The sequence below is a fragment of the Amblyomma mixtum genome, chromosome 1 (genome assembly GCF_055824585.1).
Source record: "Amblyomma mixtum isolate Tamu chromosome 1, ASM5582458v1, whole genome shotgun sequence".
Classification (NCBI taxonomy): domain Eukaryota; kingdom Metazoa; phylum Arthropoda; class Arachnida; order Ixodida; family Ixodidae; genus Amblyomma; species Amblyomma mixtum.
Window position 1 is genome coordinate 315,540,719 of NC_143012.1, and position 27,964 is coordinate 315,568,682.

Genomic DNA, 27,964 nt, shown 5'->3' on the forward strand with positions numbered 1-27,964 from the left:
TGCTTGCATGCTGATAAAAGAGAGCGACGGAGAAAGAGAGAGAGGCCCACCGAGATGCCGTTGAAGCGCAGCCGAGACACGATGCGGTCGAAGTAGTTGGCCATGCGGCGCTCCTGTGGCGGCGGTGGCGGCTCGGCGGTGACGTTCCAGCCTTGGCTGCCACCGCCGCCCGTCTCGGGCAGCAGCTTCTCGTAGCGGAAGTCGGACACCGTCAGGTTCACGCCAGCCTGCAACCGCATGGGCGTAAAATATGTTTCAACTCCTCTTGCGGCAGGGCAGGTTCACACTGCAAGGCGCATCGGCTGACGCCGCAACTTGTAGGACAGCGATAGGTGTTATAGACCAGGATACCCAGCGGACGAGCGTATTTTCGTGTGACATCATCTGGGACTTGAGAAAATTGGTTTTTGGGGATAAGAAATGCGCAGTTACTGCCTCACTTCTCCGTCGACACCCGAACCGGGCTATCAGGGAAGGGATGACGGAGGGAGTGAAAGAAGAAAGAGAGAGGGAGGTGCCGTGGTAGAGGGCTCCGGAATAATTTCGACCACTTAGGGGTTTAACGTGCACTGACATCGCGCAGCACACGGGCGCCTCTGTGCGGAGTCAGTGCACGTTAAATATCGGCAACCGTGTCGCGGGGGAGAAAATAAAGAAGGGTATGAAAGAAGGAAGAGACGCCGTAGTAGGGGCTTCCGGAATAGTTTAGACCACCTGTGGTTCCTTATCGCACACTTAGACCCACAGCAGATGGGCGTACTTTGCATTTCGTCTACACTGAAACGCCGCCACCACTGAAGCGATTTGATACGGCGTTCTTACGGTCACCATGCGAAGGCTGCAGAAGACAGCTGGGAGAATTTCATCCCCCGTCCTCGCGCTCAGCGGCCGTACGCCGTCGAGGACTCTGCCTCTGAGCTAGCGAGCTTGAACTGTAGGTGCAGAACGCTGACACAAAACCAACCACGAACAACCGCGCAGTGTTGGATTCGATGACTGGAAAAGACCTCCGTAGAGTCGGCTCTTAACATTTAGCGACGCTCTTAATTGATGATGGACCTATGAAGTAAGGCGATAAATTTAGCAGAGTGCCGGAGTGTGTTCTGGCAGCGTGACTGTATGTAGCCTGTGTGCTGCAGAGCGTACAGCAGAACGTGTAGTGACTCAGCTGTAGCCGTTCTTCCTTTGCAGAAAACGGCAAGGGACCAGGTTTTTTTTTTTTCTGCACTGGCGTTTTTTGCCCGTCCGATTTCCGCGTCGCCATTGCAAATGCTGCCAGGTCTTCAACCTACGGGGACCGTCAGTGCGTTGCACACGAGGAACCAACATCACGCATCATGCCGCTCACTCGCTGGCTGATGCTGCTTTAATTTCCCAAAACTTCCTTAATATCGGCCAAGGGGTGAACCCGAGTTTTTTTTTTACGGCTTGGTTTAAGCAATTTTTGTGAAACACAACAGAACATACTACAAAGGAACATAAGCACAATATTATAACGGAATGCTGCACATCGCATAGAATGTAACAGATCGGAACGCCACATAACACAGATCAACGCAAACCATTAAATCACAACACACCACAGCATACCGCAGCGAAGATCAGCCCGGCGCATTACAACACGACGCGATGAAACAAAACAAAACACAAGAAAATACGGTGCAACCAGCATATCGCCGCACAAAAAAACATACAGCACAACACAACATGACACGACATTACACAAAACGACACGACACGATAATTCAACACAACACAGCACGACACGACACGATATGACACGACACGACACGACACGCTCCTCACCCTCCTCCAGAGCAGCTCGGCGGAGCGCAGCGCTAGCGCCGCTGTCCACACGGCGTCGTAGGCCTGCGCCACATGGCCGCTGTACCCGGCGGCTCCGGGGGGCAGCGGCGGTTCCCGGCTGGACCGCAGTTCGGCCTCCAGTTCGGCGTCCAATTCCCGCCGGAAGGCGTCCATTTGCTGCGCCCGATTAACGACACGCAATTAGCGACGCGCTCGCATGCACTGCAATGGATGCCCCCCAGCGGAATAATTCGCTCCCCCTTAATCGCCGTCCCTTTCTTGCTTCCCTCTCCGTTGCTTTGCCCGTGCGTGGCCGTACCGCCAGCGATTGCTGCCACGGCCTCCCCACATCTTCTCGCCCCGCCGGCACTTGATGCTCGCGCATTCATGCACACACCCCCGCCACAAAACAAGGCCAATGCTATACGTGGCTGGCCTAGAAGCAGTGACCGCCAGGATCGATGGACGATGCCTGCCCCCTTGCTCCGCAGCCGACGCGTAAATTGGCTGTAGCTGCACGCAGCGACCGTATATCGGCGGGCTTACGGACGTTTGCGTGCGGTGGCCGGCTTCGTCCTCCCAGACAGCAGTCGTCGTATAACAGCTAGAAGTGCTCGTTAGGCCTTTTAGAACGCAGCTACGTTTCCGGACTCCCGCTCCTTCTCCGTCTCCTTTGGGCTCAGATTCGTACCGAAGACCGCACACGAAATGACCACTTACGCACAGAGTCGAGATCGCTTAATGCTTTAGTCGGGACAGTTTCAAAGCTTGTGGGAACTTCCCCGCACGGGTGAATCCTCGGATCGCGGAAATTCATCTCCGCAGACGCTCAAAACGTCCTAAACTTAGTTCTCCGTAAGACAGCGTTATTTATTTATTTTTTTCAGCATTTGCCATTTCGAATTTATCTGAACACGAAAAACAGAGATATGGACTTGGGGGAAAAAAAAAAAGAGACTAACATGCTTTCACTGGTCAACACTGTCGTTCGCTTCGGCGCCGTTGCTGCGAACGACGGAAGTTTTGTGCCAGAATGCCGCGCAGTTATTACCTGCCACTCGACTGCATGCGTCTGTGACCACGTATACACTATAGCCATGAAACTCTTCGTAGAGCCATTCATCAAGATCTGGCACTCTCATTTGTCCAACACCCACAGGCTAGATAACTGTCATGCCACCTGTGGCAACTGCTGAATTGCTCTTGAGAATATGGCTATTGGGGGAAAACATGCATGTTTGAGCGTGGTGCCAGTAACCCACTGTCCGTCCGTCTGCTAATTGTCTAACCGTTTGCCTTTCTTTTGTTGTTTTTTTTTGCGTAAGCAGTATGCAAGCCATTAGGCCAAAATGCCTTCGACGTCTGTAGAATACCCCCCCCGTCCCCACCCGATGACAGGGGTAGGGAGAGGCTGGTGCAGTGACGCCCAAGCGAGCGGAGAGTGGTGAGAGCGGGAAAGCGGGAAAGCGGCCCGAAAGCCAGCGTGCGTCATCGGCTGATCCAACCCGGCGCACCAAGGCGAAATTTGTACATTTTAACAAAAGTAAAAGAATAATAAAGAAGCTTAGTGTGCCCTAAATGACTGCAAAAGTAGAGCGAAATCAATTGGCGCAACTTTCAGGCAATAAGATGCAGGAAAAACATCAACTAGAAGAGCGTCATCCTAAAAGCGCATTCTGCCTACGAAGTTCATCACACCAGATCATCTCAACATTGTCCATTTTTTTTTGTTGGTTTCTAATTTGTATTTTGGCCGAACGCCATCCTATCAAACCATCCGCTGACAACGATATGGCCTCGACGTCATCGCTGTCGTCGGGAGAAACTGGCCGCAGGTCGCACCTGGATTTCGATTAGCGATTTTGTAACTGTTAAGCTAACAGATCTCTATGTGAGGTTGCTGTCAATGAACTTTTGAGCTCTCATATGTTCCTTCATCCCAATTATCACGCGGGTGCATTGCTCTCATCCTCGCCTTTCCTACGCATTCATCTTTATACGCCCCGGTGGAGCACAAAGAAGGCGTTTGACACGCTCCACCTTTACCTCTTATCGCCAGCAGCGTTCTTAGGATAATTGGGCTAGACGGCCCGCCGACCCCCTCGCGCCCGCGTTGTTCGCTGTAACGATAGAGGGTGCGCATAATCACGTTAATCCCAACGCATTCATCACGCGGCGGGCTGGAGGCTCGATGCCGATATCGTTTATCGGGCATGCATGCGTACCATGCCGGACACGCTGGTGCGGTTCGCCAGGCGTCCCGTGTAGGCGGCCACCGTGATGATGTTGTTGGCGGCGGTGCGTAGTTGGGAGGCGGAGCAGTTGGTGCCCGACGGGTCGAGCCACCACTCGCCCAGCCCTCCTTGTACGATCCACTGGAAGTCGGCGCCATACATGCCCAGCTTGTACACCTGCCACCGGCAACGAAGAAAAAAGGCGAAGCAGTGCACAGGACACTGTTTGCTTGATCGACCATAGACTGCACTATCGACTGATTGATTGATTGATTGATCGATCGACTAATTAATTGTTTATTTGAGAACAAAATATCTTACTATGAGGAGTTACAGTTTCAAAGAAAAAGAAAAAAAGTTTCAAGAAGAAAGGAAATTTTCTCTCGCGGTACAGAAAAGGTAGCTTGAAAACCGTGCGATGTTAGAGTGACAGTGTGAGCGCCGGTATGAGTAAAACAGGTATTAGTAAAGGAAAGGTAGTAAGTGTACGCGTGTCTCCTGTCTTTTGAACCGACAAGTAGTCAACGTACAATGTCGACATATTTTAATCCGCACAGAGAGGCTTCGGGCTGGTGCGAGCAAGCACGATTCAGAGAACTCGTTTTGAGGAAATCTGTTGTCAGATTGAGAGATCTGAGCAGGATATCGAGCTGCAGCGTTTTCCCTAGATTAGTCGGCGCACGATACAACAAATTTTAAGGCTTCTGGTGTCTGCTTACGCGCAGACGTCGGGAGCCACCGCACCAACCAGACCGAGTACTGTCTCCGACTAGATTCTGCTGACAGTTTTTGTATTTTATCCCCAGTAATAAGCCCACCCACCTAAACTAAATGTACCAACTTTTTTCCTTTGCCACTCCTTCAGCGGCACTAATTTCTGCTCTTGTTTCCCTGTAGCCAAGTCTTTCTCCTTTTCGCTTTGTCCTGTCGGCGTGAGCTGACAGCTAGACACTACAGAAAGGAGTGAAGTGCGATGGCGGTGCTAAGAACTTCAAGCAAAATAAGCTAAGGCTGTTCTATTTTTGGCCGCCATCTCGTCACACAGTAAACAGTGGTTGACTTATTCTACGCCTGGTTTATTTATTACGCGGCTCCTCTGTTACTCGCTGTCTGCAGCGAGAACTTACCTCGCAGAATATCTTGCGCGCCATGTGTCTGGAGAAGCTTCCGATGATGATCCGGCTGTCCCTGTTCTGAAACGACACCAATGTTCGTGCGTCAGATGCGTATTATTCCGACATTGACTTTTCCGTTGAACATTGTATTGCGACAAACGGATTTTGCAGTAGATAGATCCAGCTTGCAAGTTTGCTTTTTGATAAGGCATTAGTAAGCGGGAAAGATGCATATAATCTGCGTTAAATTCCGATGACAATGCTTGGAAATAAGGCCCTAATAATCGAATAGGAAAAATGGTAAATAGAAACGAACTGTCTGTTAGTGTGAGTGTTTCGCCCTTTTAGAATTTCAGGCTCGTGATTCTTTGCGCCCGTCCCTCTTACCTCCTTCTTGCCACTACATTAAATGGAGGACTTTCCTTCAAACCTTTAAACATACACAATCAATGGCCTATGCCTTCGCTTTCGTCGAGGATTGCTGACAATTGGCCCAATTTAAACCTTTGTCGTTAAGAAAGTGGAATCAGTCGATTCCATTCCTATAGATTACAGATAGAAAGAGCGCTGTAGAGACCCAAGAGAGAGCAACGTCCTTACAACCAAAAAAGGGTCAAATGGCGACACCGGAAGACAGTTACTCAGAAGAAATAAAGCACTTACAAAGTGACGAGGTAAACGGAGGACAATTATACACAATACATTCAGGAATGCGTGCGGAAAGGAAAGAAGACCACAACGCGCGAGAGTTGACGCATGAAAGGAACAGGCGGAATGTGAAGTCGGAGAGGATTGCTGCCATGACTGTCTGTTTTTAAGGGATGACTGTAATTAACACCCACTCGAGAGTAGTCTGTACGACTGCAGACCAAAGATACACAACTTTTCAGCGAAGCCTTCGCAGATAGATCTTCTTTCTTGTGTCTCGGTACTGGGCTTGCTGTGGGCGTCATACGGCCGCTTGATGACGTCACCTTACCTTTCTTGTCATTGCTGAAATTTTCAGTACCACCTGCGAGCACACACACTAACGTGCACACGCCGCCGGCTTTTCTAGTAATGGGACTAGTAATGCTTTTGTATTAAAACAGCAGTGAAATGAAAATATCGCTGGTATAGAAACACCGAAAGGAATATAAGTTCTTACGAAGTCTTTCGCTGAAACACATACGCAGGTATTTTACGTACGCTCAACAACCCAATTACGAACACTCTGTGCTGCCTTATGACTGATTGAACTAAGGGGAATACTTTGCCGTTTCAGCGCGAAAGCATTACTAGTCTACCCCGCCGCGGTGGCTCAGTGGCTACGGCGCTCGGCTGCTGACCCGAACGACGCGGGTTCGATCCCGGCCGCGGCGGCTGAATTTCTTGAAGGCGAAATTCTAGAGGCCCGTGTGTTGTGCGATGTCAGTGCACGTTAAAGAACCCTAGGTGGTCGAAATTTCCGGAGCCCTTCACTACGGCGTCTCTCATAGCCTCAGTCGCTTTGGGACGTTAAACCCCAATAAACCAAACCAAACCATTACTAGTCTCCAAACGAGAAAAACCGGCGGTGTGTGTGCTCGCAGATGGTACAGAAAATCTCAGCGATGATAAGAAAGGTAAGGTGACGTCATCAACCGGCTGTCTGACGCACACAGCAAGCCGAGCAACGCCACTTCAGACAATCCTCTAGATGTTGCTCTTCTTATATCCCCCCACTGACCGACCACAATGTGGCGCCAGTTTTCACGACAACGTTCGTACCGAAATTGTGAAGCAACCGTTTGTCGTACAGCTTTCCGGGTGGTGTCATACGCTCGTGTGTGTGGGTGGTGTCATAATTCGAAAAAAAAAAAAGAAATACTCATCGCCTGAAATAAACTCATTTCGCAAACCGCAACCAAACGTCTACGTCTTGCTTCCATGACATGTTTTCGCATTCCCTCGCGTAAGCAGTCTTAGATGTCTCTGCCTGAATTTTTTTTCTGCAATGTTTTCCCTACTGCGCCCATTGACCGTCGTTAGCCTGCTAATGAAGGATGCGAAACTCCGATTTCAAACTCTTCCGCTCCGTACTTGAGCATGCTGCGGCATGCGCCTTAAAGCTAGAAACTACATTTGAATTTTTAAAGTTTTTTAACTTGTATTTGTTGCCCGTGGCATCGATGTCTTTAACGCTTCTAAAAACAGCGGAACGTAGAATTTGCGTATCACCGCCTCCACCAGCGTGGAACGCTCTCTGAAACGCAGAAAATCTCACCATTCAGCAGAGACTACGGTCGATTGTTCGACTATCGAGGTAGCAGTGACTCTGAGCATGCTCTCTCATCATCTGACTTTAGTTCAGAGGACGAAAAAGACTAGAGGTACCTGCCCAGAACACCGATAGCAGCGTCTTGGTTAGTTTCTTATCTGGGCCCGTTTTGATCGACTCAGAGGCCGTTCCGAAAAAGATATTGGCGCTAACGATGTTATTTGTCTCATCTGTAAATATTCCGCACCGTTTTGGCGCGATTTGACGCCGCCTGCGCAGCGAAGGTTTCGCCCGACTGTTTTGCCCAATGGCTTTCTAAACTGTAGGGCTTAAATCTATTGCTTTCTAGCCGAATAACTGTAGGAGCTAGAACTCGGACTTAATCTGAAGTTTTCTTATTGAATGGGCAGGCATTTTGTACATTTCGAAGTTTCTTAAGTTTTTTTTTTTCGATACAAGTACATCTTTGCAAGTACTGTTCAACGTTTACCTAGAAACCTTGATTTCAACAATAAAATTTAGTAATAAGACATGAAACGCTTTACTGAAAGTTATATTACCGACAAGCGTGTTTACTACGATTAATTTTTATATATTGAAACAAACTTTAAGCCTCCTGGTTCTCGGATAAAAAAATTTACCGAGAACTCTCAAGAGACGGCCATTTTTTCCCATGGCGAGAGATAGAAGAAGGCTTCTCCGGCATCGCTCTGAAGACTATCGCGCACTTATTTTTGGCGTAGTCTCTGTAGTAATGCATAAGTTGCGAATCGCAAGCATGAGCGACAGAACAGAAGCTGCACCATCTTCACTTCTTTCACCGAACTGGACTTGGACGGAAAATCCAAGATGAACGCTAGTAGCGCCGAGCAACAAGACGAGGAATGACAATGGCGCAGAAAAACTCGCAAACACCGGCAGCGTGGCGATGCAGGGAGCGCAAAATCTGGGGTGACCAGCGCAGCCGTCAGGACTTCTTAAGTAAGGTACACAGAGCGAGTGCTCTTGGCAAACAAGCCGACAAACTTCGCTCGTCAACTGCACTGCGCCTGTAGATGCGAGAAGCTAAAACTAAAGGCGATGCCCACGGGCTACAAAGTCAACTGCTAACCTTCTGAGAGGCACAGTGCCAAACGTCCAAAGAAGAAAGGAAGTTCAGCGACGCAAAGAAAAGTTAAAGAAGAAATAAAAATGAACAAAATGCGGCGCCGCGAAAAACTAAATGCGATTGACAGGGCCCTGCAAACAATGCTGCCTGTTCATTAATTGCCACGTGTCGATGGACGAAATGTCTAAGAGGCAAGGGAAGCAACAAGGAAAAAAGTTAAAGCAGCTACGTTGTGTTTGAATGCATTGTACAAATAGGCTTGCTGCTCGACAAACCCTAAGCAGGAGGAGAGCACTGAAGGCAGATGTGCATGACGTTCGGCTGTATGCAGTTCAATTTATTAGTGTTTGCAGGTTTAATTTGTTCCTTCATACTTTATTTTGCTTCCTTGCGTCCCCTACAACGCTCTGCCTGGCCGAGCACCGCATATGTTTAGGCCTAGCTAACACAAAGCTTGCCGTGATTTAACTCGCATCGGTCGAATGCGCGCCTCTTTGCACCTCTGTGCTTTTCCTCCTACGGTCGGCTCCTGTAGCTGAAACAACGGCTACCCTGCTGGCGCGAGATATAACGAACGTACAGATATAACGAAACATGTCGGGACGATTCGGTCGATTTTTTTTTTCCTTTTGTCGGAATTGCAGACGTTCATTTACATGGAACTTCTTGGGAAACGTCCATAGAAAGCGCTTAAGAAGCGGTGGTTTTGAGAGCAGAACAAACTACGGAATGAGACGACATGCAAAAAAAAAAAAAAAGGAGAAGGAAACAACTTTATTTCTAATTTCTTTATTTTAATGTTGCTGCGAAGAAAATGGGAAACAAAGAACAACTTGAAGCCGATCAAGCAAATGACACGGGCTTGTTATTTAGCTTTACGTTACAGGGGAAAAAAGCTTCATCCACTTAACGACCGTGAAGAAGAAGAAAAAAAAACGATATTAAGAGGTGCGGGGACCGAAATGTCGCAATTAACGTATGCTTATTTGAATGGGGATGTAAGAAACGGTTGCTTGGAAAGGAAAATAATAAGAAAAAAGGCCACATTCATTAATGTAACCTTCTGCAACGTTGAGCGTACTTTAGGTGACGCAAACAAAAAGAGCCGGCAGTCATTACACGCAATGATGGCGGGATCATTACTAGTGTACAGACAATGAATGCGGTAAGGAAACTGCGAAAGGCGTAATACGTTTAGAACTGCCGAGACGTGAAGGCCTCGTGTTCAGTTCCAACCAAAAGCTATGTTGTTTTCTTAATTGATTTTTTTTTCTTTGTATTCTAAATAGCAAAACACTATTTCTATCAATTTTGCTCACAATATACAAAACAAACATAACTTTCGGCGTTGACGATGCCTGATTTAACTAAAGAAGAGAGTTTGGCTGTTTGTATATCTTGTTCAATTGTTCGGACAGGGCAACTATAGCCCTCTAGTGTTGCGTCTCGCAGAACCTCCTGTTCTCGTTCTGCGCGTTTTTCGGCTAAGCAAAGAACTTGATGTTGGAGTTCATTACGATAGTGCTACGACCGTAGATGTAGGCTAATAGGCGCCGCCAAGCATAATAAGCCGCCCTGCGGTGTGACAGCGCGGGCCGGGGCTTAAACCGCAACGTATAATTCCGCTATATTCTTAACGACCCATGAGTCGCACCGAAGCCGTGAGCAGCTACTTGGCTTATGATAGAGCTTAGTTTTGTCTGGAAAGCATATGAGCAAAGAACTCTCAACACATTGCAGTAACGTGATTGACATGCTTTTTATGAGAGAACTGCGCAGTTGGATACGCGTCACGACGGAGACAGGAAATTGACATTGTACAAAGAGAAACGGTGGGGTTAAAGTAGGATCGGTGATCTGTGTATTTTTTACGTAGTGCTCATGTAAAGTTCACACTGCCAAGAGTACCATTCATCACGTAGCCGACCGTGTATAACCGTGTACAGGCACCGCCACGGTTAATTCTGACATGCATGGCGCGCAATCTGGCTGACTGAGACAGCATATAGAAAATTTACAAAATGCATTTTGATAGTTTTGGAAAAGGGTTAATCCCGCTAGGATGCGGATGGCGCTGACCACGACAGCTATGGAATGTATTTGCGCATGGACCGAAAAGGCACTGGTCCGAACTCTACAGGTGGCACGATGGTTCAGACCTATGTGCGCGTTTTTTTTTTGCACGGTTCTAGCCTATATTCCCTCCCACCCTCTCCAATTTTGTCTCAATTCAATTTCGCCATTGTGCTGTTACTTTCACTTCAGAGGCGTGTGCTTTCACAGGTGATCTCTAAGCTAAACCTCAACCACCAGGGCTTCCTTCTACCTCTCACTATGTTACCGTCCGGGAGAGAAGGAGGCCTTCGATTTTAATCCGTACTCCAGATCGAACCGTCTTCATTGTCTAAAAAGAAGCCAGCAAAAGGGGTGGTCTCGGATTACTATTCCAGACATCGAAAAAAAAAGAAACAAAAGAAAAGCGCACAGTTGGAACTCCGCTTGGAGCTTCGTGGTACATGGCATCAGGCACGTATCTAGCGGCAGACGTGACCCCTGCCCGTTCGGAATTGGGAAATATACAACAGGATTCACTGACGTGACCCCCCCCCCCCCCCCCCCCCCCCTTCATTCGCCCCTTTCCCGCTAACAGATTTGAGAAGGTACAGAAGAGGATTCATTTTATCCCCAACGCCGTCTCTTACTCCGCGACGCGAACCACCACCCGCCCGATCCAGTCGCGCCGTTCTTGGAGTTGCTCTCTCCAGTCCTTGCTTCGTCGCTGGCGTGTGCTTGCCATCGCGAATGGAGCTGAGCTCCGGTAGCCGCCGCACTGACCCTGCCTGCTCTTTCGTCACCGCGTGGCCTGGCCGTTGCGGCATCTTATTCTCCTCTCAACGCACGCGTGTGGAGGGCCTGTGCATTTAAACTACCCACATGTTGTCTAGAGAAAGATGGATTTGAAAAAAAGAAAGAACGGGCATGATTTCTGTCGCGAAGTGTCTGACAGGAAGGAATAGTCCAACGAGCCATATCGGCCTTACCATTTCTGCGTCATGTGTTACCGGAGTAAATGTGGAAGCGGTGAGGCGAAAGTTTATGAGAGGGAGACGTCAGTACGCCTGGTAACGTAATAGGCAACGTGCGATTTGCACACGAGTATCAACGTGCAGTACTTCTGAAAAGCGCTCACGCAGCGTGTGGTCCTAACAGTCTGAATGCCTTGCGGTGGAGCTCCTCCCGCTTTGTCCGTCTAGACGCTTTGCTCATTAAATACTTAGGGCCGTCTTCAAAACTACCAAGGAATCCAGAAGCATAGCTTTATTCTTGGAGCAAGGCACGGCAACCGCTTAGACCTTTGCGTACAGGGGGTCTTGTAGCCCTTCGAAAATGTTGGAAGTATTGGAGAAAAATGTACAGCTGTGTATCGTTGCTTACTCTGCAGAAATGAGTTAGCGTGCAAAAGTCTGTACTAAGATATCGCCGGTCGAAACAGCAACTTAGGGCGACCCGTGGCGCAGGGGCAACAAAACTCGTTCTGCAGCAGCGCGCATTTTGCGCCAAACCTTGATGCGATCGCAGCCTGTGTGGTTGGAAGTGGACACAAAGTCTGGCACCCTCTCTTCCTTTATCCTTACTTCGGCCCACTCTCTTTCTCTACTTTGCTTTAGGTCGGCTCCTTTTATTAAAATGGCCCGGGCCGATGGAGTGTCGCACTCCGGATCCTCCTCTGGTTAGGAGGATATTTTTAAATAAATGCGACCAACATCACAGAGGAGGACAACTACATCGGCCCCGAGTGGAAGCAGCTCCATCGAGGTTCCGAAAACGCGACTGTGAAGGGAGACGAGATGAAGCGCTGCGGAGAAGAGTAGTGGGGTGACGTCATTGTAGCCTCCTCTCATTGGCTAATGCGAGTGCATGACGACGTTGGTGGCTGTGGGGCAACGCGCACGACAGCAAAATCATCGTCTGGGCTTTTCAGATTTGATGCGGAGTTCTCGCTAAATAACCCATAAATGATTAAACATTGTTCCATCAGCTGCGCTCACAGAACGTGACCACACTACTCAAAACAGAGCGGCCTGTTATCTCAGTTTTGTAAGAAAAGGTGATAGAGTTGTAAAGAAAAAGAAAGGGTCGAACACACGTAAAACACAATGAGAGCCGTGGTGCATGTATTAGCCTCCTGCCCCACAGTGTTTTCCTTGCATAGCCGCAAAAGCATGCCGAGCACGGTGTTTGAAAAATCCTCGAACGCGGCGGGAACGCAAAAACAGCGCAACGGGCACGCTGGGTGCGCATCCGGTGCACGGAGCAACCATGCCAGCGCGTCGCCGCCGTCCGCGGATATTCATTTCCTGGGGCGCCTTTGAAAGACGTCTCCGTCAAAGCATTCGCGCTCTTATCGCGCTTGTTTTCCTATGTACACTTCTTTTTCCTTCATTCTTTTCCTCCGTCCCTCTTCCCTCGCCCTCGCACTGCGGAAGTCAGCGCTTCCTCTTCGTCAATAGTGCACGAAGGGAAGCAGTCACTCCCTGTAGCTCCACGCGTCCACGCAAGCGCAAAAGTGCCGCGAAAACGTCCTCGGGCTTCTTCATTCACATCCAGGCGGTGAATGAGAAAATAAAATGGGATGGAGTGTGCGCATTCTTACTGCTTTCCACACGCTTCGAGCTGCGTTCTCAAGAGGCAGGGCTATATAGACGAACACAGTGGTCGCCACAGTTCTTGTCCAACAACGCAAGAAACGCAGCGTCCGCGAAACGCGCGTTAAATCACTTTTCATTTCTTCGTTTATTCGCCTAAGTCAAGAGGCACTCACTCCATGCCTGCGGGGCAAGTTTTAGTTTAGTTTTCATTTTCTTTCTTTCTCGTCATCGCAAACAGAGGACGAGTCGCCCGCCATATTCGCCCAGCAACTCAACATTCAGAGAGGCATGGGTGGGTCTATATATGTTCGGGCCGAGTCGTATGACGGGGGAGCGTGACAGGATTTGCTTTCAACCTCCATTTCTGTGGAGCAAAGTCTGGTTCACTTGTAGCGCTCACCGAGGAAAAGGGCCGAATAAACGTTTTCTTTATTCTCTGTCTCGATCTTTTCTCCGCCGAATATAAGATGAAGCAACGCGGACAATTTTAACGTATAACTCGACTCACGGGTTTTGTGTACTCCAATATATCTTTTAAGCAGCTCACGCCAACAGTCTGTGCGGTGCAGCATAAAGCTGACGCAGCGTACATACGTATACTGGCTGCTCCGAGTTGATTTTCGAAAACCAGATTCTCCTCGAAGCACGACCATAACTACCACGGCTGTTTGGTGAGAGAAGATTATTGTAAGAAGACGTGACTGGTTGGGGGGACGAAGAAAAGTATGTAAGCGTACATTCTCTGGCGCTTCCTAGCCCCCCCCCCCCCCCCCCCCGTTCCTCTCAAAAAAGAAAAAAAAATACAGAACCGTGCCAAAAATACGACAAAATATTTTGTTGCGTTGTCACAACGAAAGATCTGTATGTTGTTTTGTAATATTTTCTTTAGGACCATAGTTTTTTCTGTAGTACTTCTTGTATCTGTAGTTCTGTAGTATTTTTCTGTAGTAACTACACAAAATTTTGTTGTTGCTACAAAAATTTGCTACTACAAGTTATGGCTAAAAAGAACACAGAAAATTTGTTGGGGTGGCAGAAAATTGGATGTGTTTTTCGACCGTATGTGACTGCGATTTGTCGCTTGCCCACCATTATCTCGTCGTTTGTCCTTTTTGTTTTTCTTTGTGACTCTTATATCTACCGTTACGCGATATCTGACTGCCTTATTTGCCCTCGTGAGGCAGTTATGGTTCCCATAAACCGGCTACCTTCATGGAGATTTCTGAGGAGCGATGTCGACAGTGGCGAAAGCCACCTACTGGGTTTTGCTCCATTTTGTTCGGCTGTCCCCATTGAAGGCTGCAGCCAGGAAGGGCTAGCTGTCGTCACAAAGGAGGTGCAGTGTTATTATTATATGTTATTGTTTTAAGGTAAGAACCAAGCCTCTAATTCCCTCCTAGTAACATCAGGCGTCTGTCAAGGGTCATTGCTTGGTCCCTTTTGTTCTTGATATACATCAACGCCTTACCGACACATGTTTCGTCTAACATCCGTATGTCTGTCGATGGCTGCGTTCTCTACGGCGCATTTACTAACCCACAGGACGGCCGTCTAACCTGCTTACAAGACTAGTGTAGCCAACGGCTCATTGCACCCGATAAATGCAGATAAGCTCGCGTCATTTCACCGCGTACGTAACTCTTTTTTATTCATGCACGTTATCTCAGGCGTCCCGGTAGTGTCAACAAACTTTTATAAATAGCTGGGAGCAACTTTTTGCACTGATCTAACCTGGAACGCGCATAAAACTAACATGATCCCATCAGCAAACAGAATCCCGGCTTTTTTTTTTTTTAAACGTCATTTGCGCCACGCCTTGAATAATGCAGAACTTCTTGCATGCAAGACCCTTGTTCGAACAAAACTAGAATACGCAATAGGCGTCCCCCATCTACAGCCCTAATTAAATCTGTCAGATAAAGTCACTTGAATAACTGCAGAATCGAGCCACTAGATTCATTCATTCGTGTTCATACAATGTCAGTATTTGATCTGCCTAACAAACCTTCCCTGTCGTCGTTGAATCGCCGGAATGTGCTTTTTCGTAAATTTTTGACAGATAACTTCGTCATCCACCCTACATCATCACTCAGGCACGCTTTTCACCCCGCATTGGCCATCGCCTGCAAGTTGCCCGTTCACGTTCTTCTTCTTCTACACCTCTTTATAATGGCACATACCCACGTGGGGGGATTGGCCAAGGTATAGTGGTATACATAAGGGAATTTTCATAGGATTACGATAAAATATCGGAGCCAAACGTGAATTTTGAAAAATGTATTCATAAAAAACGACAGAAGAATATTTGAAGTGAAGTAACAAAGAACATTTTGGCGAAAATAATAATAATATAAAAAAAAACTCCGAGACTTTTAAAGGAGTTAGCAAATCAACCTACCAGTTGCAATTATGTAATCATGGAGATTCCCACAAATTGAACCCAATGCAAATCCTTTGGCGCTCGCTGCGAACGATAACAACACTGGCAGAGATAACGGGAGCCCTAACCTGGAGAGAGGGACCTCCAGGTAAATCTTTCTCTGAAGTGCGAATTTTGGACAGTAGAGCAGGAAATGGTCCACAGATTCAGTGTCCCGGCATGAGTCACATAGGTTTGTCGGAGACCACTCACATCTGCATAGGTATAAATTTAATTAAACTGGGAATCCTGCACCTCACTCGCGTCATTGATACCTCACACTGCCTGGTTTTACACGAACGGGCGTTCCATTTATACGCTAAGTGCTGATAATCAGTAGTATTTAGTAAGGGATCGCGTAACCTGGCTGATATGTGTTGGAACCGCTGAAACCTGGAGATGGCCAGCAGACTGAAATTCGGGACGGGATACGTTACTGGCCCGTCAAGAGCTGACCTTGCTAAATAATCAGCCACCTCGTTGGAATGAATGCCTGCATGACCAGGAACCCAGACAAAACGGACCTCCTTTAAAGTGGACGGGACAAAAAATCGCTGGAAGCGGCACAAAAAATCTTTTTGGGAAGTTTCAAGGGAGACTAACACTGACAAACAATAAACCAGGATGATAACGTGAGATACATGACACGGAATTTTGTGCAGGGCCATTCCAAGAGCCAAAAATTCCGCAAAGAATATAGGGATATAATCTGGGATGCAAACAGAATAGCTTCATGCCAAATCCTGCGAAAAGATGCCAACTGCAGCTTTTTGGCAGCTGACGGAGGCATCAGTAGAAAGCACCACACGATGGGGGAATTCCGCTATATGACCAGAAAGAATGCCGTTTAAAATGTTTGTGGGCATGTGTTTCGCATGAGATGGGAAGTTGTGGTCAAAATTTAATTCCACTGCTGCCGGCGTGTCGTCAACTCACTGCAAAGAACTGAGATCAACACCAATCGGTGATAAAGGTTTCTGCGTTAAGGTAATTTGTGGCATTTGATATCGTGGCCATTGATGGTAAAAAAATAAGGCCTGCTGAGACACAAAAATAGGAGTACTGACATTAGTCATCGGGTCCAACGACCTGAGGAAAGTTCGCACCGTGAGTTTTTGAAAGCGGGAAATTAAATCGGGCATACTGGCTTCGAGATAAAGCAGGGCGTTTGAAACTGATTTTGGGAGACCAAGGCAGAGACGTACAGCACGCCTTTCCAGTAAGATTAAGGGTTGAACCTTGTAGTTTGCGCTACCAGAGAACAAAATGCAGCCGAATTCAAGTATAGGTCTTACATAAGCTTTGTATAGTAACAATAATGTGTCGCGGCGCATCCCAAACCTTTTTTTGGCGATTCGTGTCAGCCGGCCTAGAGCGCGTTCTCCTTTACGCACGTTGTTCTTTATATGAAGGCTCCAATATAAGGTTGGATGGTAAGTAACACCTAGATATGTAACAGATTCCACTTGTGGAATCAGATTAGAGTGATGGGCTAATGTAATGTGCAAAGGCGTGTCTGGAGGTAATACCAGTATGCCACATTTGTTAACATTTGTTAACGTTGTCATACTACAACGTCTGGTTCATCATTTCTACCCTCACTAAGCCACACTCGATACCAGCCTTCCACATGACGTCGCTGCTTTCACCTACCCATCCATATTTTATAATTGTATAATACCCATATTTAATCGATAATATTTTAAAACATATAACACCCATATTTAATAAATAATATTTTACATAAGTTCATGTTTATTCCTGTATGCACTCCTTATGTGATACCGCCAAAAGTGGCCGTCTTGAAGGTAATAAAGTGATGTGATGTGAAAATGTTCTGCATAAACTGAGAAGCTGTCAAAATGTGAAAAGCTTTTCTTTGGATACGAAAAGTATGATAGGAAGAGCATGATATATTGATCAAAAAGTCGTTTTTCTGTGAATAAATAGCGAGCACAAATTGCTTCGTAGCATGTTATACCATAGCTCACTCTTCTGGCGTTTTCTTCGTTCTCGTTCCGCTCCTCTGAACTTTTCTTTTCTGTGCCACACTACGCATGCGCCGAAGAAACGCTACACTGTAGTATATATGTCTAGCACATAAATTAGTTGAAGATAGCGCTACATCCTACTGGTTTCACGACAGTCAGTCGGAGACGCGCTTTGCGCTAGTTTCCAAAGCATCGTGAACTAAGTTAGTCCGGCAACACGTTTGTCACACGTTAACGATTTTCTGCAGCGGAAAATCATCCGGCTCACGCTATGCAGGTAGTGTTTAGGAACAGAGCGGAGTAGGCCTGCTCGCACTCTCTCGGTTGGTGGTTCCGCGGAGCAGCGGGTGGAGAGAAAGAGAGAGGAGGAGGAGAGAAGTAGGCGCCAGCGGCAAAGCTTTGTAAACGAAGGAAGTGCCGCCGGGTTGGGACCGTAGGTTCGCGCCTGACGAAGGGGGCGGTCGGCGAGGAACTAAGGTAGAGGAAAGGGGGAGGGGGGGGAGAAGGGGGGAAAAAGGAAACGGGAGCCAACACTGGGAGCGCAAGGAGCGCGGAGACGGAGGTAGGCCGCGTTTACCTTCAGCTCCTGTATTTGCTCGAGGAAATCGTTGCGTGTGACGCTCTCCGAGGTCGCCACGGCGATGTTGGCGCCCTCCAGCTGAGTCAGCAGCTCGTTGATGGCCTGCGAACCAGCGGAGGCTCGGGTGAGGGAGGGGGGTGGAAGGCGAAGAAGAACCACGGCAAGAGGGTCTTCGGGCACCGAAAACAGGTGTGAGGCGACGTGTTTTTTTGCGCGCACGCCGGCACACACACACACAAGTGTTGAGGGAAGCATGGGATTCTCTGCCGACTCGCCTGATCCTCCGAAACACGTCGGCCCTTGGTCTCGCTCAGCCTTTAGTGCGAGACGAAGGCCTCGCTAACGCACTATGGAGAAACGAGGTACGGGCTGTTATCGCCACAAAAATAAAAAAAGGTAATAAGGTAAAAGGAATGAACAGATCCCCAAAGATGTGCCACACCAAATTGGCACTCTGATGGGCACTGAATTAACGTGAGACATGCATACTGTTCAGTAAACACTGCCAATGACACAAAGCAGGTAGGCTGATAAACATTGAGCAGAACTGATCATCCCCAGGGAACAATAATCGATTTTTTCCCCTGAAACTTCACATTTGAGAAAAAGTATCCTCAAGCTCCTTGTGGAGTTAATGATCACGCAGACGTCGCTTTTAGAACTGCTAGCCACCATAGCAAAGCTGAACTAATAATTTTCTCGAAAGTGTGTTTTAGCTCATGATTCTCGAGCTGACGAGGTTTCTAGCGAAAGTGAGTTTCCAGTGGAATGTTTTAGTTGCTAACGTCTTGTCTATATCTTTGCCTCCATTTTATGTAGTTTTGTAAACCAGGAAGAGGTGTTTTAGGCTTTGAGTGCTCTGCCTGTGGCCACAGTATTTTATTATGCTATATTGGTCAGTAATTTGCCGTTCTCTAAGTAGCCTGTATATGTGACTCTCTTAACTTCGGTACTTCCCGTGTAGCAATAAATACTAGGTTAGAGGAGAAGTCATCCTAGTTAGAATACTTGAAAGGAGTCCTGCTCCATTTGTTCCGGCAATGTTCGGGTTCGGTCCTTAAACCATGCTTTTTTTTTTAACCACAAAGTTTGATGTCGAGCAAGTGGGCAAAGTTTTTCATGTGGTCTCTTCTCTGCTATTAATTACAAATAAGAACAAAGTGACGTTTCTCTAAAGAATAAAGTGACGTATACCACGGGTGACAGTCCCCACTTCGGCTGCCCCGCCAGCAGGAGCGGCCGTTACGTGGCGCTCGCGTGCAGTTTAGTCTAGTGTCCCTGTATATGATCCATGCGCGAGCATATATAGAATCACTAATTCAGTCGAAGCTCGCGTGGTGTGCTCAGCTTTTACCCATTCAAGACAAGCTCTTTGCACCTCCTCCAATTTTCTTCTCTCCGCTTCCCCTGAATCATCACGTGGTCATCATATTCTGGCGAACCGTGAAAAGTCTTTCTATATATATATATATATATATATATATATATATATATATATATATATATATATATATATATATATATATATATATATATATATATTTTTTTTTTTTTTTCTCACCAGTGCGTAGAGCTCGTCGTCCTCGTGCAGGGTGGCCACGGCGTCCCAGCGGAAGCGGCGCAGCAGCGCCACCCGCGCCGGATTGTGCGACGAGTCGGGCGCCACGGTGCGGAAGAAGAGCGGGAAGCCCGCGCGGTCGCTCAGCACCGAACTCAGGCTGCCGAACGAGATCTGCGCACGAGAAGGGAACGCTTTTATCTAAAACTGTAGCCACTGAAACTCATGCAAAATTGTAAGCATCGATGATGCCCACAGTTTTGTGATGGTGTGTGAGGGTTAACGTTTCGAAGCTGGCGCGTGGCATGGGGCTATGCGACACGCTGTTAGTAGAAGGAGTCAGGTTAATTTTAACCACATGTGACTCTTCATCGTGCACCTACATCCTACACCACACGGACGTGTTTGCATTTAGATTCCATCGAAATGTGGTTGCCGCGGCCGGGTTTCGATCCCGCGACCTCGGGCCCAGAAGCCGGACGCCATAGCCACTAAGCAATAGCGACGGGTATTTCCAGTTTCCGAGATGCTGCAGCCAACATTGTACAATTCAGAGCTGTGCTATGCGTCGTGTTCATTAGTGATGTTTTTAGCGCGCAGCACCCAACACTGGACACTGAGCTGTTTTGTATATTTTTTTTTCATTATAACCCAGCTTTTCCTGATACGCTGTTTACGTTCCCTTGTTTGCTTCCCACTTTTCTCTGTGGTACCATCGGGACCTGAGGGTTCTATAAAAAGAAATAAAAATAAAGAATTCCTAAATACAGGGTAAGAAAAAAAATAAAAATAATAAAATAGCGGGGATAGGGGTTTGACAGCTGGGAGAACCTGGTAGATATATGTGGGAGATTGCCACCACTTGTTTTGCCAGCGCTGAAGGCCAGGCGACCTTGCGCTGTCGTTAGCCGCAAGTGGACGCACGCGACGTGTGAGCTGGCTAACATCAAGCCGGATGCCCTCAGCCGACGAGGCAAGTGTTTTGGAATCTAGTGGAACTATGCACAGAAAGTATAAACACCAAAAGGGCATTGCCAACGTAGAGGTATAGCCATGCGTGCAACATGAGAAACCAAAGTTTCACGCTAAAAAATGTTCGAGGCCACTCAAGCAGGAGTTAATCTCCTGAGGAAAGGGCAAAACAAAATAAAAATAAGACATAGTTATATCACAGATGCGAGCGCAGAAATTGAGGAAAACACGCTTTCGGTTTGGTTTTATGAAGTTTAATGTCCCAAAGCGACTCACGCTATGAGGGACGCCGTAGTGGAGGGCTGCGGATAATTGCGACTGCCTTGAGTTCTTTAACGTGAGCTGGCATTGCACAGTACGTAGGCCTCTAGCATTTCACCTTCATTGAAATGAGACAGCCGCGGCCTGGATTGAACCTCGGATTTCAGGTCAGCAGCCGAGCACCTTAACCATTGAGCCACCACGGCGGCTTAAAAACTCGAATTAAAGTGCGCGTCTCTACTGTTATCATCAGTTACAGAAGCTCGGAACGTCAATTCGGGCCGAGAAACGACTACGTAAAAGCAACATTTCGTGAAAATGAAAATCAAAATTTTCATTTTCATTTGGAACGGTAAGTAACAAGTTACTGAAAAGTGATTCAAAGAAAACAGAAAATTTTATATATAGTGATTACATACTGCAGCCTTAAAACTATTAGAGTCACTAAAGTCGACTACCTGCCGGGAAAAGTGGTTTAAACTCGCAGAGGTGCTGAGAACAAATGAATATAAACAATGTTTGAGATGACATGAACACATTTTTCCTTGCTGCGTTTTTTTTCTTTCATTTGTTTCCACCTCATTTATGCTCATATTTTTCCTGCTGCACTGCTAATGCTTTCGGGCCCTGAGGATTATTTATTTATTTACAGAATACCTGCGTCGCCCCGAAGGCATTATCGCAGGGGAGACAGTTTCAAAACAACGTATTCATTTTCACACAAAAAGCAACAAGAACATTAAGCGAAGTTAACATCAAAGTAAAACAAAACAATAAGTGAACATTATTAAAGGTAACAGAAATCTTGAACAATAGTAGGAAAGGATTAGATTGTCAGGAATACAGTCGACAGTAAAAATCGCGATTATCAAAGACTGAAACACACTCTTCCGGCAGCAAGTTCCAGTCTTTCACAGTTTGTGGAAAGAATGATTTAGAAAAACTGTTTGTGTTAGTATTGTATTCGCGCAACTTCTTGGAGTGGTCGTGCCGAGTCGAGACGTAAGTTGGTTCTAAAAGGTAGTTACGGCTATCAATTCCTGTTTGATTATAGAAGATGCGGTGGAAGAATTTAAGTCTCAAATTTTTTCTTCTGATGTTTAACGGTTCCCAGCCCAGCAGTGATTTTATCTCAGTGATACTTTGGAAGGGGTTATAATTATTGGATACGAAGCGTGCAGCCTGATTTTGGAGTTTTTCTATTGCTTCAATCAAGTATGCCTGATATGGGTCCCAAATAATGGAGGCATAATCGAGGATAGATCTGACGTGCAAGAAATAAAGTGTTTCTTTAACATCTTTTGATGCTGATTTGAAATTTCTACGAATAAAGTACAACATTTTACTTGCCTTAGATATTGACTGCTGTATGTGTGTGTTCCATTTAAAAGTCTGCATAAAATAAACACCAATGTACTTGCACTCTGAGACGCTTTTTATGGTTATGTTTTCAACAATGTATTGTGTAGGAAGTTCAAACTTTTTAATTGAAAAATGGACGTGATTACATTGTCTAATATTCACATTCATTTGCCAACGCTGACACCAATTTACTATTTTATCAAGGTCGCTCTGCAGGATAGATACATCTGATGGTGAATTTATTTCCCTGTAAACAACGCAGTCATCCGCAAATAGTTTTATGGAAGACTGTATGCCATCTATAATGTCATTTATAAATAGGAGCAATGAAAGCCGTTCATGTTTTTACACTCTGTATCACAGGTGATTCGCTGGCTGTTAGAGGATTAAATATCGGCCTAGCAAAAGAACATACGATATGCATGATTAGAAGACTCCGCCCTTCGGCGCGGTGCGGTAATGTCACGAATTTTTCGAGTGGCTCGGTGTCAGTGTAATTCTGACGGTATCCCGCGGCCGAAAAGGCAAACATCCCCACGCTCTTAGAAATGCGTATAAGCCGACAGCTTATACGTTTCACCTGGGAGAGTTTTTCTGCCATGGGACCTCTTGCAATAATAGCTCCCTGGGTGTCGTAATATTGCTCGCTGGAATTTTTCGTGCACCTGGTGGTAACACGGTAGAAGCGGCAGCGGAATCGGTTTGCGACAGTCCAGAGAGAGTGCGTTTAGGCATCTCCCTCTCTCAATGCAAATGTCTTGCTTGGCGTTGTAGGAGCACCAGTGTTGTAAGTGTAAATAAACACCAACATTTTAGGAGTGTGCATCGGGCAATGGAGAAATTTTGTTCAGAAAAAAAGGAGAAAAAAAAAAACACATGTGTACGTTGACACTTAGGCTGAACGCCCTAACATGCACTAACGCTAGAAAGTAGCGCGAAATGTGCGCTCTGTCGACCTGAGGGTTGCTTCTTCAGCACCGCCCGTAATTTCGCAAATCGATTTTGTCCCGCTTTGCTATTCTCTGGTAAGGACAGCCTAACATGGGTCTCTCTTTAAATGAGTCTTAAGATCACCTTCGGCATGCAAGCGCCTTTCCGCCTCAGCACAGAAACATGAACCTGTGTCAGCTCCCTGGCTTTCGCTGAGGGCCCGGAGGGCCTAAAAACAGTGGCCACAGTTAGTTCTTCGTCCCTTTAAAACACAAAAGATAGAAAGAGAGATTAAGACAGAAACTCAGCTCAACTCCAGACGCTTGTTACCTGTTTGACGTAAGGCTTTCATGGGCTCGTTGGCGGCAGATAAGAGAAGACTTAAATAATGATACTCTAGTGTCTCGATTATTAACCTGCTCTCTTTGCTCGACAGCGAGAGAACATAAAAGAGAACAAGACAAACGGGCCCCTTCTTTAGGTTGCGCTCACTGATGCGAGAGCCAAGAAGAGCGGCTGGCCAGAAATTAATTAAAGACTTCTTTTCGAGACCGGCCTGCCTACTTGCATGTCTGAAGAGATCGAACGCTGTATCGAGCGCACCTTCATTCCCCTCCCCCTCTTTCCTTCTTCTCGGTGGTCGTGAGGTGATTCGAAAATGATTGCACCGTTGACCGCACAAAGAAATGAACTGGCCATTCCGCGGCCGAAGAACTGAGTCGATTTTGATTCACTTGCTTTGCGACAAACGGAACTGAAGCGATCAGAGGTCGTCGACAGGCTCATCGGTTTTACAGAAAACTCGCTGCAGCGAACGGCTGCTAGACTCTGCATTTCCCAGTAGCCTTCTTTAAGCAAGCGGTTTTTCTCTGCCCACGAGTGATAGTATGATACATGGTTACTCGATGCGTAACGATAGGTAGTTCCGCTAAAGAAAAAAAAAAGAACACCGCAAATTAATATCAGCGAGCGAGAAAGCCAACAGAAAACACAGCACACACACACACACAAAAAAAAATGTCTAGACTATCTCGTCTCTGAGAGCAACTGTAAGTATGTGATGCATTGCAGGACATGCGTATCATGTTCTAGGACGCTTTACACAGTGTATCAGCAGTCGGATATTGCAAAGGTCAACAGGCTGCTGGACGGGTAGCCATCTTAACTTGCTTCTAGGCTTCGACCCCGGCAGCACGCACGGTCTCCCTGGCTTCTTTAGAGGATTAGCCACTGCCAACAGCCGCTTCTTTTTCAGCAGAACAGCGCGCCATTGGCATTAGAATTTCGAAGCGGGCAACAAACAGATGAAAAATAGCGGATGCATCAAATTAAAGCAGTAGCACGAGATACAGCTAGTTAAAACGCACAGCGCTAGAGGTTGCGAAGATAGCCATGTGCAGACGAGACTGTTCTGTTCACCCCGGCGGTGGTTCGACTCCCGCAGGGGCTGACCTTTTTCTGCTGGATGCCACTCAGATGAAAATTTCTGGAAGTTTTCGGATAATTTCGGCTTCACGTTTGGCCTAACGTTGGCCGTTGTTTCCTGACAATTTCCGCCTCAATTTGCCGAGAACTGGAGCTTTAAAGATATTTTAGAAGTTTCTGAAGAATTGAAAGGAAATTGCACAACTGGTAATGTGGAAAATCAGTGTTAGCTGGCATGAGACAATAATTGAGCACAGAAAGATGCCGCCTATGCGGGATGCCCGTGCAGGGTCACTGCCCCCTGCCTTCTCCCCCCCCGCGTTCTGGTCATATTCAGCGGCAAGGAAGCTTTTTGACTGCTACTACAATACTGTTACCATGACGACGACGGCGGAAAACACGCTTTTCCTGGGAACATTCGCATTTACAGCTAGTACTATAAAAATAATAATAAAAATGCGTTTTAAACAGGGGAAACAGAGGACATGTCTAAAGAAAATGTGGGGTTAAGAACATTCTAAAACAGGGGGTGACGACCTCGAGAATGAAATAGTAAAAAATTAAGCACTTTAGGTATAAAAAATATTCCCCGTTTAAAGCAAACCTAGTACTATTACTTTTTTCCGAAGAGCGGTTTAGGAATAATGAAAATTCAGAGCCGATTTTTTATTGCTTTGAACATAAACATACCAAGGCAATATTTATTTCTGTTCGCTGACCAATAGTATGTTATTGGCTCTAAAGAAACATCTATTTTAGTTTATATATGCTATGCGCGGCCGTTGCTTCAATTTGGTTCAAGGCACACGCACATCCAAAATTAGCCTGACGTCTTCATTAAATCTTTGCGCGAGGACGGCTAGCACGAATATCAATCCCAATAACACGAGAAAACAACTGTTGGAGCATCGTATACTGCGCTGTTTTACAAAGTTTTCAGAATGTTAGGAAGTTAGAAGGTGCACATCTAATTTTTGCACAGGACTGCGAACTGTAGTTTTTTGAACCGCGACATACCGGATCATATTACCGACTCCCCAACACAAATTGCGTGAGAAAGCGGACATTCTTGGCATGCGCCAGCCCAGTTATGCTTAAGGCGCTTTACAAAACAGACGAAGGAAGGCAACCCCTCCGCTAGCTCTCGTGTATAGGTGTTTTCCTGCTGTGGAATCAACTTTACAAAAAAAAAAAAAATTAGAAAAAACTAAGAAAAACTGAGGTAAGAAAGAAAACGAAACCACAAAACAAACAAGTGCCGAAGTGACATAGAGCCTGCGGATATGTATAAACCTTGATGTAAAGAAGCGAGGTGAATGAAATGCATTGAATTAAAGCCGATTGCGAACGCACCTGAGGCGCAGGAGCGAACGACGCGCTTCGTGAAGATAGATGGCAAGGGCGTCACGAACACGCGGGAACCGCGACCCATTCCACACAGTTGGGAAAAATACGAGACACTCTCCCGACGTGCCGCGCGGCAATCCCACCGAACGCCGCGAACCCCCGGCATAGCATGCCATCGGCATAGGCCGCTCAGAGTAGTGGGCGCTGACCGTTCTGACATCGAGAGCTTCGACCGCCGGCTCCACGTCAAAGGCAGGCGCCGGCTCCAACCTACTACGAGGACAACAGGCGGGCCTGTCTACCAGCGTGCCCCTCTGCATGTCGGAATGTAATCGCGTTCGTGTATGCCTCTCATTCGTGCGTGACCCATCTAAACCGCCTGTCTCTACAGGCGCGTAGGGCGTATGAACCGCGGATTGCGCGCATGCGTCATGTGCGTGCGTGCGCGTTAGTATAGTTCATGCGTGCGCGCGCCTGTGCGTGTGTGTTTGCAGACGGGCGCGGGAGCAGAGCAGCGTGCGATGCGACCGTCGAAAGAGTGCGGACAGGTATGAAGAACCTGGGCGAATCGCTCCTCCTCTTACTTTGACTTCGCTGTGTCTGTAGGCACTCGAGCCGATGCCCGCGGAGAACTCCTAACCGCGCACTCTCTTCTCGAACTCCAGGCGGCGGGGTCTGCTGCTCTGCAATTATAATGGAACCGTAGAGGTGGAAAGAGCCCCCCTCCCTTCACCCTTTGCGCCCCTATACGTCGGTGGACTACACGATTTTCTCGGAAAGTGCCCTAGAAATGCGCGGGAGCGGCGGGTGCCCTGCACACCCCTGCCCCTCTCTTTTTCTACCGGTTTTCGCGCTTTCTTCAGGTTCCTCTTGTCGCACGGTGACGTTCGCGGTATTGGCCAAACTTTGAAGGACCCGGCTTCTTGGTTTGGATCTGCTGGCGTTCTGGTGAGGGCGCAGAGGAGCGCTGAAGCAAGGGGTCTGAAGGAACTAAACGCACTTGTCGGCTGGCCGTAGTTTCCGGGTATTTACTTCGAGACGCACTTACGCGAAACTTATTTTACTGGCGACTCCCTGTACTACACCGGGCTGTTCATCTGAAGCGCTATAAAACGGTGTGGGTTCACAAAATAGCGCGCAGCCCGTTTCCTTGTTACAGCGACTGCGTGCTATGGAATAGCCCAAGGAAGCTTTCCAGCGGCAAGAGATTAAGCGACACGATTTGTGAGAGTTTAGTCGGTAGAAATGTGCGGGCCAAGTCGTCAGAGAGAGCGCCATTGTGAAGCTATCATCCGGCCACCTCGTCTGAAGAGTGCAGCATTGAGTCTTGTGGTGCAGGGCGATAGCCGCATGGCTGACTTTCTGAAGCATGAACGGCTTTAACATCGTCATCGTTTGTCGGGCGCCGAAACCCTCGCGTTAATCTGCTGTAACATGGCAATGCTATTCTGGTCGGTAGCGGCGTTCTCGAGATTGTGCCCTTAGTGGTCGTGTGATCTAGTGGTCACGTGACCGTGGATCATGATGCAACGGTAGCGTAACATTTGTCGTGTGATCCGGGGGTCGTGTGACCATGGGTCGTATGATATTTTCTCGTGTGATCATGACTCATGGGATCGCGGGTCGTGTGAACGGGGGTTGTGTGATACGACAATTGGCCCGTGTGGCCTTTTGTGTGGGCGCTGTGGATGGCGTGTCGTGGAGTGGCCTAGCAGTAGAGGTGGGACAGGGGTGCACGCTCTCATGTAACACGGTGAAGTGCGGTACATACACCACTATAATTTCTTTGCCCCTGTGGAAAGGCGGCATGTTCTCTTTTATGGTTTGGTTAAAGGAGTTTAACCTCCCAAAGCGACTCAGGCTATGAGGGACGCCGTAGTGAAGGGCTCCGAAAATTTCGAACACCTGGGGTTCTCTAACGAGCACTGACGTCGCGCAGGACACGGGCCTCTAGAGTTTCGCTGCCAT

The 27,964-nt window shown here is 47.4% G+C and overlaps 1 protein-coding gene across 2 annotated transcripts in view; it reads right to left on the bottom strand.

The window, feature by feature from the left end:
* GABA-B-R3 (gamma-aminobutyric acid type B receptor subunit 3) overlaps positions 1 to 27,964 on the bottom strand; it is a 186,479-nt gene that overhangs the window by 37,764 nt on the left and 120,751 nt on the right. The window contains exons 3-8 of one of the 2 annotated variants that reach the window (XM_089567046.1): positions 19,703 to 19,873; positions 18,139 to 18,243; positions 5,168 to 5,233; positions 4,032 to 4,217; positions 1,807 to 1,983; positions 51 to 227 (exon numbers count right to left, since the gene is read on the bottom strand). In XM_089567046.1, coding sequence (XP_089423172.1) covers positions 51 to 227; positions 1,807 to 1,983; positions 4,032 to 4,217; positions 5,168 to 5,233; positions 18,139 to 18,243; positions 19,703 to 19,873 — 882 coding nt within the window. The remainder of the gene's footprint in view (positions 1 to 50; positions 228 to 1,806; positions 1,984 to 4,031; positions 4,218 to 5,167; positions 5,234 to 18,138; positions 18,244 to 19,702; positions 19,874 to 27,964) is intronic. The other variant, XM_089567047.1, reaches the window with a different exon arrangement.